This window comes from Acartia tonsa, chromosome 7 (genome assembly GCF_053477335.1).
Source record: "Acartia tonsa isolate MP-2025a chromosome 7, ASM5347733v1, whole genome shotgun sequence".
Classification (NCBI taxonomy): Eukaryota; Metazoa; Arthropoda; class Copepoda; order Calanoida; family Acartiidae; genus Acartia; species Acartia tonsa.
Genome location: NC_137266.1, coordinates 41,856,793 through 41,870,778, shown reverse-complemented (window position 1 = coordinate 41,870,778; position 13,986 = coordinate 41,856,793). Strand labels below are relative to the sequence as shown.

General features: G+C 30.1%; 1 protein-coding gene across 1 annotated transcript in view; it reads left to right on the top strand.

Moving 5' to 3' along the window:
• Positions 1–13,986, top strand: part of LOC145323781 (uncharacterized) — an 83,572-nt gene that overhangs the window by 45,782 nt on the left and 23,804 nt on the right. Inside the window, exon 7 of the mRNA XM_080166318.1 lies at positions 5,334–5,386. Coding sequence (XP_080022444.1) covers positions 5,334–5,386 — 53 coding nt within the window. The remainder of the gene's footprint in view (positions 1–5,333; positions 5,387–13,986) is intronic.

Here is a 13,986-nt window from a genome sequence, read left to right as displayed (position 1 = left end):
GTAGCTATTTATTTCAAAGCAATTTATAAATGTATTAATGGGGTGCTGCCACTTTTACCACTAGCAAAAGTACAGCCACTGTGTTTTTAACAAAAATTGGGTGTGTTTTTGTCAATTTCGTTTTTAGCTGAATTTTTGGCAATATTTTTTTATCCACTGTCAAAATTACACCTTTCCGCTGTCATAAACACAGTTTTACTGTCAAGTTCACACCCATGAAATTCAAGTATGCTGTCAAATTCACAGTTTTGATGACAAAAATACACCTACTTTTAAATTAATATTAAATATAAATATTTTGACCAATTTGTTATAACTTAAAACTTCATTGAATTTAGAAAAATAGTACTCTTTTTTGGCTTACCTACCTGCATATTTATAATTATTTTTTACAATGACAAATTTTCTATTGCTATCAATGGTTTTAACCTTAAATTACTTACATTTAAGTAAAATATTGGGAGATGGTCAGATATATTTGAGTAAATAAGTCTGGCATTGTAATTATCCATCCATTTATTTGTGAAAATATTTTCAATCAAAGTGGCACTTGTTGGTGTAATTCTGCTAGGTAATGTAATAACTGGTAAAAAAGAATGAGAGATTAACATATTTAAAAAGTTGTTGGTTAGATAATGTTCATTATATTTAAGCAGATTAATATTTAAGTCAGAGCAAAGAATTATTTCTTCTGCATTCATAATTTTAAGAGATGTTAGAGTTGTGTTAAGTCAATCAGAAAAAATTGTACATTGCTATAGGGTATTCTATAAATGTTTGCAATTATCTTAAACTTGTTTCTTGAAATGTAAACTTTAATTATTAGAGATTCAAAATTGTCATTAGAGCACAAGAATTCTTTGATAACTTTATAGTTTTTTAAGTGAGATAAATAAATAGCCAAACTCCCTCCCCTCTTTTCTTTCCTATCTTTTGAGATTAGATTATAATTATTTAGACATACTAAATCTTGATTTTTAATTCCCCACGTCTCTTGAACACATAAACAAGAAAAATTAAAGTCTTGGTTTTTGGTTTCCTCTATCAAGTCTCTAAAGTCATTTGATTTATTTGAAATACTACGAATATTTAAGCTCAACATACTTACAACTGTGCCCAAAATCACTATTTAATATAAGCTCATTCAGACCATTACTTGAAATTAATTCTATATCATCATCAAAGCCCTATAATAACAGATAAGTTTAAATTTTACTGTTAAAAAGTGCCAATTTGGAAAGTTATACTATTTAACCCCAAAATATTAAACTTGTTTAGCATATAGTAAAAGAGATCAGCTCCAAATGGATTTCCTATTCTAGCCCTAGTTTCCTAAAGTGTACAGCAGATAACCCAATTATTGCAGACCCTTTTTTCAGCTACTCCGGAAATTTGTGAAAACAAAGCGATTTATACATTATACATTCAAAATTTTAATGTTTAAAATTTTAATTTTTGTTTGGAAGTTTGAAGCTTTTTTAGCTAATAGCAAATTTCGAGATAGGACGCGAACCTAGTTACACTTTCGGAAACTAAATTGGAGTTCATTGTAAAAGATTATTGACATACAATAGAGATAAAGTGTAGAGTGGTGACGTTAGTTTAAACATATATTAGATTTGATATCAGAGAATGATTTTTAAATTTAGATTCTAATTAATTCTTTTTCACATATTTTGGCTTTTTATCAGATTTAACACCAACATGATTAGGCAGATAGCTGTTGATAAATTCACTAAGTGAAAAAGTCTTTGATACTTCCCAGCTATTTATTGAAATATATTTCGGTGGACATTGCACCCTCATCAGTCTTGAGTTTAGTTGGATGTTATCACTTATGGTGTAAGTAAATGAATTTTCACTTTTAGGATAACAAGTTAACCACACAGGTTTTTTACCTTCCTTGACGGTCATGTTAATGTCACCATTTTTCTATATGTAATAGATGTATTAAATATTATGGATAAACAAGTAGGTATAAATTTAATAGATGTATATTTGTCAATATGTAGGTGTATAATTGACAAATTATAAATTTAATAGATGTATTTTTGTCAATATGTAGGTGTATAATTGACAGCAAAACTGTGAATATGCCAGTGCATTAACTGTATTTTTGTCATACCCCCTAAAAACGCGGGTGTGAATTTGACAGTAAAACTGTGTTTATGACAGCAAATCACTGTGTTTATGACAGTAATATCACTGTATTTTTGCTAGTGGTAAATCTGCCATGTACCCTTATTAATTTTTTGGTTATTCAGTGCAGTGGTCATAAAAAAATCAAAGAAAAGAAAAAAAATAGAAATAAATAGAATATCACAAAAGGCATTTGGACTTAAAAGGCATAACAAAGGCCTTTATAGTGCCTATAAAAAATAATTTTATACCATTGGTCTATTCAAATATACGCTGGCCTGCCATTGGTAATTGTGTATTGGCCTATCGTTGGTCATTTGTATTGTATGACGGTATTTATTTTCATAGGCAATGCCAAATAGGTTTTATACTGGACGCACATTGGTAAGGGTATCCTCAAAAAACAAATCAGCAGTCTATCTTATACTAGAGTTGGCTCGATATAATTATCTCCCTATTGGCTAGTTTTCTATATGCATATCTATTTCTCAATAAATCTATTTTCCTCACCCGGCATTACTATCTAAAAGAAAGTAAATATTTAATAATTTAAATGATTTTTAAAAGATTTTTTTAAATTATATTTTTTTCTTTACATTACCATCACCAAAGGGTTAATGATGATGATTACAATTTTAGTTTAATATTTGAACACACAAAATGTCGCCACAATCGAATTCTTTTAAAACATAGTTTTCTTAAATTTATCATATTAAAAATTTAAATTTTCTTTTCTTATGATTAGAAATTAAATACATCAATATAAGGTAAATAGCAACATGAAATGAAAAAAATGAATTTATTTCTAATAAAGTAAAATAATGGGTCTTATCGTTCTGGGCAATGAGAGTTTATTATGGATTATTGGAGCACTATGAGTTTTAATCATATATTCCTTGGAAAACTTGAGCTCGTTTATAGACATTTATTTCCTATATAGATCTGACATGGATCTTGAAGCAATTAAGCAGGCCGTTTTGTACATGTTAAAAATTGGAAGATTTCATTAAATAAAAGTAATCGCAAATATACTTAGTAAATACCAGTCGAGAGAATGACATTTGCCCCTAGAGAAAAACAGGCAGATTTTAGAGTAGGTTTGCTTATTCATTTGAAGAAACTTAAACTTATTAAGTCGCCTTGTTACTTCAAGTACATGTACGTTACGTAACCCTTTAATTAGTTAAATCAAGTTTTGTCGCAGTAATGATTAAATAATAGTTTTAATTCAGGGATCTTAAGGGATAAGACAATGGACAATAAATTTATGTATTTTATCAACAGTGATGTATAAAGTTATCTCTTCTGTAAATTATTGGTCGAAAAGAATTATTAAAGATTTTTAAAAATGAGTATCAAAGAATAAAAAAATATGTTCAAAAAACATTGAGTACATCTACAAACATATTTTACCTTCAAATATCCCCTTCCCTTCCTGATTTTATTTAAATAAACGACAAAACTACTTGTTTAGCTGGAAAGTTCCCTACCTTTTTGACACTTTTGAAATTTCCCTCAAAGTTCCTAGTCAAGTACAGAAACCTCGCCACTTAAGACTGAATTGATTGAATTATTCATTCTAAGGGAGCTTTATATAAGGCTATGATACATATTTCTAAGTTAAAGCCTTTGGAAGTTTTCATGCTATTTGTCTGCCCTATTTTCACCTAAAATACTATTGGCGTAGTTATTAGTTGAAATAAATTTAAAATGGACGTACTTTCTAGGATTAGAAAATTATAGAGTGGGTACTATGATGATAAGATTCATACTAATATAATCAAAGATGGCAATTTGTGTTTGTGTAAGTGTGTGATTGTTTGTGTATGTATGTGTCTGTTTGATTTGTTACAGGCGAAGCTACTCTATAATTAACTTCGTCAGTCCTATTGGGGAATTGTTATTTTCTCGGATGATATTTCAGATACAATGCAAATTTTTTTGAAGATTCTCCTTACAAAAGATCGTCCAGGATACAACTTACTTGGTCCGTCAGTCTGTTGGTCATGCTACAGATGACATTTATACATTGATTTTTATTTTTTCTCCCTTCGTTTTTATGACCACTTAAAATCTGCTCTACAACTCAATTTGTTCATTGTTTTGTCTTTGGCTACTTATGAATGTTGTCATCCTTGTTTTATTTATATATTTGTTTGGTAGTTTATACATTAATTTAATATCACAATAATAATAAATCAATACTTTAGCATATATAAATAAAACATTAGGTACTTTACCTCAAAAAGTCTATCGATCACTGAAACACCCATAAATTATTTTTGTATGGTAGAAATTATGGAAAAGGGTTTCTTACCTTTGCAAAACCTCTACGGCTCCTATTCTGCTAAGCAATAACCTAATCTGACCTAAAAGAGTAACTAACAAAAACGAAAAACAACTTCCATACCCCTTTTTAAAATTTATCAAAAAAATAATTGCTGTTTTATTTCAAAATATTTTCTTTAGTTTATATGTGTGTGTGTGTAGCTGTAGCTGTGTGTGTGTGTGAGTAAGGCATAAATTCATGATTAAACTAATCAAATTATTGGACAGATATTGGCAATTAAAGTTATACATTTGAATCCCCAGAGGCCCCTACTATCTATAATTAGGATAACACACACACACACAGGAACTAGCAATATTTCTTCATATCTTCCCTATATAAAAGTAACAGGATGTTTATGTGTGTGTTAATCGAATTTAAATTGCTCCTGGAACAAATAACCCCCATAAAAAGATTTTTTTTTCGTTTTTAACCCTAAAATTAAAATTGGGTGGTACAAAAGTGGTACCTGGACAAAGTCTCTCAAAAATCAGCCTTGTTACGTCATACAAATGAGGGAGATGAGAGAAGAATAGTGGGGAAAAAACCCTAAAACGAGATAAAAATCCCCATTTTTATAACGTCACAAGGCTGATTTTTGAGGCACGTTAAGCTTTAGGATGGGTATTGGCCATTTTTCTGCCTTTTACCCCCTTTAAATATGTACAAAGATAGAACCACACGCTGCTGGGGATGCAATTACAAAAATAAAGCCACTCTAACTTACAAACTGGTTCAGTGGTTAGCGCGATTTTTACGCGAATTTTACAGATAGACAGTTTGAAATCTCTTTTTATTCAAAATCGTTTGAATAAAATAAAATATTAATTAAATATTAAGATTTTAAAATTCAAATTTTTTTTAGGAAATCAGACAAGGTTGGATATTCGGTTTCCAATTATGCAGCCACAATTTAAGGTAATATAGATTTTGAATTAGATACATAACAAGGATAATTATGTATATAAGCAGCACAGTAATAACAAACAAACAATTTATTTTTGAATATTATATTATAAGCTGCAAAAGGAAAAATTTGGGAATATTTTGTAAATTAGATATGTATGTAGATTGAAGCTTTATATAGTGCCTATAAAAATGACGACATACTGGCCTACCATTGGTCAATCAAAATGTATACTGGCCTGCCATTGGTAATTTTGTACGTGCATTGGTGTATCTTCGGTCATTTGTAGTGTATGACGTCATTTTCTTTTATATAAATAGCTTCATGTGGGTTCTAGAAACTAAATACTCCGAGCGATAACAATCAAAATTCAAAGTGAAGTCAATACCGTAAAAAGGAAATAAAAGCTTTTGCAAAATTTCGTAAAGTTGTGAGTAAGATTCCAGTCAAATGCGCTTATTAGGTCAAACTGTTTTTAAATATGCGTTTAATTTTACTATGCGTTTGGTCAACATTAAGAACAGTTAAATTTCTTAAGCGCATTTGACTTAAATCTTGCTCACAATTTTAATAATCAATGCAAGAGCTACTATTCCCTATATTGTATATGTTTCTACATAAAACAAATTTTGAAGAAAAAAAAAATGTTAATTAAATTCATTATGAGTTACCTAAAAACTATTTGAATTATATCATAAAACAATAAAGTTAACTACAAATATTATGATTTTACTGTATAGAGACTGTTGTTTTATACATCTACGCATCTGTAATCCGGTAATTTCTATTTATACCAATTGTACATAAATGAACTTTGGAAATTATACTCTTTAAGTTTTTTTTTCTTACCCAATAAAACATAACTTATAATTTAGAGATATTAACATTCATAAAAGCAAAGCTTTAATCAACATTTTAGAAAAGGTTTATTTTTACTTTAAAATCGATTGATAACCGGTTCTGAGCCATACTTAAAAATCAAGTATTATTAACAATTTTCCACAAATATTAAATAAAAAAAAACATAAATTCAATTCCAGCTTAGTTTGCTCGGTCTCTCGGCAGCACGGGGGCCAATAAAATTGGAGATAATCTTACAATTTTTGATCTACTACTATCCACGGTGCAATAAATAATTAAATTTGCTATTACACATACAAAGTATGACTTACAATTCTTATTTCTCTAATATAAAGTAGCTACTGACCGTTTTTATGCCTTATTGACGTAAAGTCCCAAATTATATAAAAGCTTCGCTATCAATAAATAATAAGCAAACAATGATAAGTCATGATATAGTTGACAAACTTTTCATAAAAGTTTTGATGACAAAAAAAGTTGTATCATTGCTTGATTAGAGGGGTGTGCAGTAAATTCCGTACATTTGGAATATGTAATATCTTTACATATAATATCGCATATTATTACAATGTAAGTTTCTCCTCTGATCAACTTTCCAATTTAGCCTTGTACGAAAAAATTGGGGGGGGGGGGGTAGATATACCACACTTTTCTGGGATCTTGCCAGATCAAGTATCAACTGTGGGGAATACCAAAGGATGACTCCATGCAAAATTTGAGCCGGATCCGGCCAAAACCGGCCGGGATTTCTATATAAAAACGTTTTTTTTCCGGTTTTTAGGGGGTATCTGTAAATCAAGCCCCCTCCTGGGTACGCCCCAATGATGATTTTTGCTTTAAGGTCTGATCTGAATTCCTTAACACTGGATATGACCCCTAGAGTTGAAAAAATGGTTAAAATCCGGTCTTTTGACCGGTTTCTGGCCATTTCCAGCCCAAAAAAAAAAATTTTAAAAATCAAAATTTCATCTAAAATTTAAAAGAAATGCTTTAAATTACATTTTTCATTAATAATTTTTCAAAAACCAAAAACCTTAGGTAATGAAGATAATTTTAGCAACTTAAAATGTGAAAAAAGGTTGAAAATTGACAAACTTGTGTCAATTTGAAAAATATTGGTAAATCTTAAAAATTTGACGGATTTATACATACATTAGAATTTAGGTTGACTATGGTCTTTAAGACACGCCATATCCAATAAAATTGCAATGAGAAGGTCTAAATGTTTTTCAGAACCAAAATTCTACATACCATGGCGGTTTCAGGGATATATCATTAAGGCTGTACGGCTGGCCAGAAAGCTTTTAACAGGTGGCCGACTAAAAGCCGGATTTGATAGTTATCAACTGTAAAAAATAGCGATTTTCGTTTTTTTGGCCAAAACTCATGCAGGGAGTTGTTTTTTGGGATTGACACACAAAAGCAAGTTTGTACAACTTTTTGGGGCGGACATTTCTTTACTTACGCATTATCCACCACAGGTGAACCGTTTGGCCGTTATTTGCCGCCAAAATCGCGATTTTCGGCGATTTTGCCATTCACGAGGTTTTAACGACCATTTTTGAGGGAAAGGAGTCATCCAATCAATATAACTCTGAAATACTTTTCATTTGCTAATTAAATTGGCTACATTTCATGTGAAGTAAATTTTTTTGTGCGTCCAACCGTTTTTGTTCCAGTTGAAATTTAAAAATTATTACTTTTTAATTATAATTATTTTTTTCTTGTAATTTTAAAACTAATTAAACACTAATTGTTAGTACATCATATTTTTGATAATTAATTGCACATTTCAATCACTGATATTTACTACTTGGTAATTTTTAATTTATCTTTTAATTATCTGATTAATCTCTAATGATTATTACTTTGTAAATCTGAATACTTATTATTCATCTCTAGCAATTATTTATAAAATAAAAAGTAATAAAAATTACTATAATATATGTATTAGGTTAGGAAGTTCAATTGATAATCCAGGGATAAGGGATGGGAAACGTAGGAAAATATTATTTCAGGCCTATTTCAAGCCTAGGCCTATTTCTAGCCTAATAAACCAGTTTTGGGATAGCGCAGTGGTTCGTATAAAATGCTAATGAAAAAGCTGTGTGTGTGTGTGTAGATAAAGTATAGAATCAAATTCAGGTAGCTAGTTTAAAGTAAAAAACATAACTTTTTATAAACCTATATATTAATGGCTTTTGTTAAAATGAAGTTTTTTCTCTCCCAAAATTTTTTATCTTTTACTTTGGTAATTTGAACTGTCAGAAAGCTATCGTTGGGTTTCCCTCAGACAGATTTTAGTTTGTATTATTTGCATTTTTATTAATGAGTAAAAATTTTATTTGAAAATTTCATTGCTAATTAAAATTCAAAATAAATAAATAAATATGCACTTGGGTAACATTCTATAAAGTTCTTTGGATACTATACTGGATATAATGTAATGATATATCTGTACTGTGTTGTATTGTACAAAAATTAGGGTGAAGGTGTTGTATCAACTCCGTACTAAATTTTTAAAATTCAAAATACAACATCTAATTTATAAACTACCAAATGAAAATTCGTAGCTACCTTCTTTCCAAAAAATAATCCCGTTATTTTTGTTTTTTCTATGTGGCCCTTTTTTAATGTTTAACTCTAAGCAGATTTATTAAAGTGATCGCGAATTTAATTTTTCAAAATGCATTTTCATTTACCTTTTCGTATTTTTAAAGTAATTTTCAAAGTATAATGCCTTAAAAGTTCAACTAAGTTAGAAAAAAATCAGTTTAAAATGCAAAGAGTATTTCCACATGAAAATAATGTTAAAATCTGTGCAAGAATTAAATTATGAAATAATAAGCTATTTCTTCGCTCACAGATAAAAACAAAAAAAACAATACTTAGGAAATATTTTTATAATACATCTCTAATAATATTTGTCTTCGAACTTTCTTTAAAATGTAATGAAAAAGTTTGGTTTATTTTATAAAATTTTTAACCGAATTTCGGTATGCTTGAGCTGGTATAAAGACAATAGAAAAAGTGTTTAAATCTATAGAAAGAATGATATTTAAGAATTAAATTGTTTAAAAAGTAAAAATGTATTATATTTGCTATATACTTCAGCAAAAAATTCAATCATTTTATTAAAGTTTTTCCATAAAAACAAACATTATTTTTTTTGTTCCAATGAAAAGTTATTGTAATTTGTCACACACACACACACACACACACACACACGCACACACACACACATACCTTACCTATCTTGCCACACACACGCACACACACGCACACACACGCACACACACACTATTGTAGTATAACACACACACACACTTAACGCCCCACCCACGAACCCACTTGCTACATAAATAACCAGGGAATTAGAGGCATAAGACAATGGCCGATAAATTAATGGATATTTTCAATGAAAATATACACAAAATTACCCATTTTGTAAACAATATTTGGTGGTTTAAACATTTGGACACTCAAAGTAATAAACCAACCGATTAAAATTCTATGAAAGTCCCCAAAGTTAATTAGCCAACTAACAAAATGTCATTAACTTTGGGAACTAATGTAATAAAAAGCCAAATATCCATTTCCTCCCTGCATACAATTACGTACAGAAGGGTTGTACAGAAGGGTAGTTTTAAATGAAAAGATTTAACAATATCCTAATTTATAAAGTTGTAAGCTTTTTTTATCTGTAGAGAAGGGACCGCTGAAACGATATGGTTCACTTTTACAGTGAAGCTTCTTATAGTTTTTGGGAAAGGTTTTAGGCTATTTTATTTTTATTAAAAAAGTCGTTTGTTGGTTTTAAGCTATTTTTCTGCCCTTTTATAGAAAAATATAAATTTATATTTGGTTTCTTTTTATACATTAAATAATATTTATTTAACAACTAACCCCCCAGGTAAAAATCTGAATGTGTGAGAAAGAAAAACAGAGAGAGAGGGAGAGAGAGAGAGAGAGAGAGAGAGAGAGAGAGAGAGAGAGAGAGAGAGAGAGAGAGAGAGAGAGAGAGAGAGAGAGAGAGAGAGAGGGGTTATACTCAACAAATGCCTATCTTAGAAAACGCTTATAATAAAAACTTTGGTTCATGGAAAGGATACAAATACAACAAAACCTGCAAACTTGTTTCCTTTCCATGACCTAAAACTTATAAATTATTTTGTGTTTTAAAGCTTATTTTGAATATCTACTATAAGTAGCCCTCTTTCTGTTTAAGTTAATAAATTATATTTAAGTAATACACACATCCTAAATATAAATTGTTAAAATAATGTAACAGGATGTCTGTATGTTTGTCTGTTCTAAAGGATCTTGCTAACAGCTGAACCAGTATGGTTCTCCTTTACAGGGTAGCTCGTCATAAGTTCTTGAAATGTTTATAACTATTTTGGAGGAGAATACCACCACCCTCCAAAACGATTTATACATTATACATTAAAAATTTTAATTTTTAAAATTTAAATTTTTTATGGAAGTTTGAAGCTTTTTTAGCAAGTAGTAATTATTGAGATAGGATGAGGATGCTATGTTACAATCGACAACTATAAATCAGCTGACCTTATATCCATATTTGGTAATATCTTTTTGATTATCCGTAAAAATCGTTTAATCTCCCCGTAAAAAGAAATTATAAACCTTTTTGGTTAGTTTGATATGTATGTAACAAAAGAATTTATTCTACTCTAAATTTGCAAGTAAACCTTAACAAAAAGATTGTTATTTGTCGATTTTGATAGGTTTTAAGATATGTATAATAAAACACAAAATACATCAATGTTTTCAAGGGAATAAATTCGTTTTTTTAAAGTTTGATTTATTTTAAAATGGGAAGTAATTAAGAATTAATTCTCAAAATAGTACTCTTAAAAAACATTAATCTGTGACATATATCAACTTTTTCCCAGCTTCGTGAACACTTTAATTAAACTAATGTGATCTAACACCATTTATATTTATTTTTTCGTAGCAGACGAAATCATTATTTTTTCTAGAATTGTCTGCTTGTAAAATTTCCGCCATCTGTGATTTGGGCTTGTTTTGTATCAACCAATCACCAATTGGCTCCGCCAATTGGTGATTGGTTGATACAAAACAAGCCCAAATCACAGAACACTATTGGTTTAGAGCGGTAGCCAATAAGAGCCGTCCGCCAGTAAGGTCATTAAATTAGGCAAATGGTAAAAGTTGCATGATCCCTTTCAAAACCAGGCCGAGACCTAATTTATGGCCAGGTTTCCTATCCCTTATCCCTGTGATAATCAAATAAAGTAATTTAGAAATGGTGATAGTTACTACATTATAAAAAAAATTATAACAATATGAATAAGTACTGATTAATTAGTAATAGGATATTTTATATGATTAATAATGATAAAATCATAAATAATAAGTAATAAAAAGATAATGATAATTGATATGAGTTATTATTGATAGATTTAAAATAGGTTATGTAATATAATTTATTGATTGATTTGTAATAGGTTATATTATATGATAATTAATACTTATATTACTATAACTGAATAATAATAATAAGATAATCATAATTATTATGCATAAATATGTTAAGATAATATAATTCATAATTTTACTGTTATAATCAATAATAAGATAATTTGGAGCCTGCGTCTTAAAAAAATATTTCACCCAAACTTGTTTCTTGTGGGGGGGGGGGGGGGAATACATTTCATGGGGTTGGTGTAATTAGTAATTGTTTTCCTTTTTTTAAAATTTCAACTGCAACAAAAACGGTTGGACGCACAAAAAAATTTCCTTCACATGAAATGTAGCCAATTTAATTTGCAAATGAAAAGTATTTCAGAGCTATCTTGATTGGATGACTCCTTCCCCTCAAAAATGGTCCTTAAAACCTTGTGAACGGCAAAATCGCCGAAAATTGCGATTTCGGCGACGAATAACGGCCAAACGGTCCGCCAGAGGTGAATGATACTAAAGTAAAGAAATGTCCGCCTCAAAAAGTTGAACATTAATGAAGAAGTGTCCTAAGTCGCTAAATCGGCTCCGTCATCCCCTTAAGGGGCAAAAAACCAAGATTTTTTTTTAAATTGTCAAAAATCATGCCTTTAGCAGCGCATATCGGCCAAACGGTTCACCCGTGGCAGATAATGCGTATGTAAAAAAAAGTCTGCCCCAAAAAGTTGTACAAACTTGCTTTTGTGTGTAAATCCCAAAAAACAACTCCCTGCATGAGTTTTGGCCAAAAAAACGAAAATTGCTACTTTTTACGGTTGATAACTATCAAATCCGGCTTTTAGTCGGCCACCTGTTAAAAGCTTTCTGGCCAGCCGTACGGCCTTAATGATATATCCCTGGAACTGCCAGGGTATGTAGAATTTTGGTTCAGAAAAACATTTAGACCTTCTCATTGCAATTTTATTGGATATGGCGTGTCTTAAAGACCATAGTCAACCTTAATTCTAATGTATGTATAAATCCGTCAAATTTTTAAGATTTACCAACATTTTTCAAATTGACACAAGTTTGTCAATTTTTAACCTTTTTTCACATTTTAAGTTGCCAAAATTATCTTCATTACCTAAGGTTTTTGGTTTTTGAAAAATTATTAATGAAAAATGTAATTTAAAGCATTTTTTTTTTATTTTAGATGAAACTTTGATTTTTTAAATTTTTTTTTTGGGCCTGAAATGGCCGGAAACCGGTCAAAAGACCGGATTTTAACCATTTTTTCAACTCTAGGGGTCATATCCAGTGTTGAGGAATTCAGATCAGACCTTAAAGCAAAAATCATCATTGGGGCGTACCCAGGAGGGGGCTTGATTTACAGATACCCCCTAAAAACCGGAAAAAAACGGTTTTTTATAAAAATCCCGGCCGGTTTTGGCCGGATCCGGCTCAAATTTTGCATGGAGTCATCCTTTGGTATTCCCCACAGTTGATACTTGATCTGGCAAGATCCCAGAAAAGTGTGGTATATCTAGGGGGGGGGGGTTTAATGCGTATAAGAACTTCTTACATGTATAAATCTTAATAACATTGCCTGAAATGCTGGGATTCATTGGAAGGCATCTGGAACTAGCTATCCACTATCTATAAATACATCTATCTAATTATCTATCTATCTATCTTTCCTTAGATACCTACCCATCTCTCCAAAAATCCAGCTGAAATGTCTGGCCACTATACTTCGACTGTATTGAGATACCTACATCTATCTATCTATCTAACTATCTTGTCATCTACTTATCTATCTATCTAACTATCTTGTCATCTACTTATCTATCCATCTATTTATCAATTCATCTATCCATCTACAATAAAGATAGTAAGACACGAGAGATAATGTCGGATTGAGTCAATAGGAGAATTGCATCGGAACCTAAATTATATCTATGCTTTTGTTCATTTCATACTTAGATAAAAGTCAGCTGTAAACAATATTATTAATAAGTAAAAAGCTTTACTGAATCAAACTTACTTTTTTAAAAATTTCGTCATAGATGAGAAAGCTTCAAACAGAGGTAGATTCTTAAAAAAAATTAGGCTCGCTACGCGCTGGTGAGGCAAAATTATTTTTGTGCAAAATACTCAAACATCGCCTGAAAAATCTACAAAAATAAAATAAAATCATAAAATGGTAATTAACATATGATTTTGTTTAATTTTTTTAGATTTTTAATAAGCTTTTTGGATGATTTTTCACAAAAATAATTTTGCCTCACTATCGAGTAGCGAGTCATTTTTTTAAAGAATCCACCTC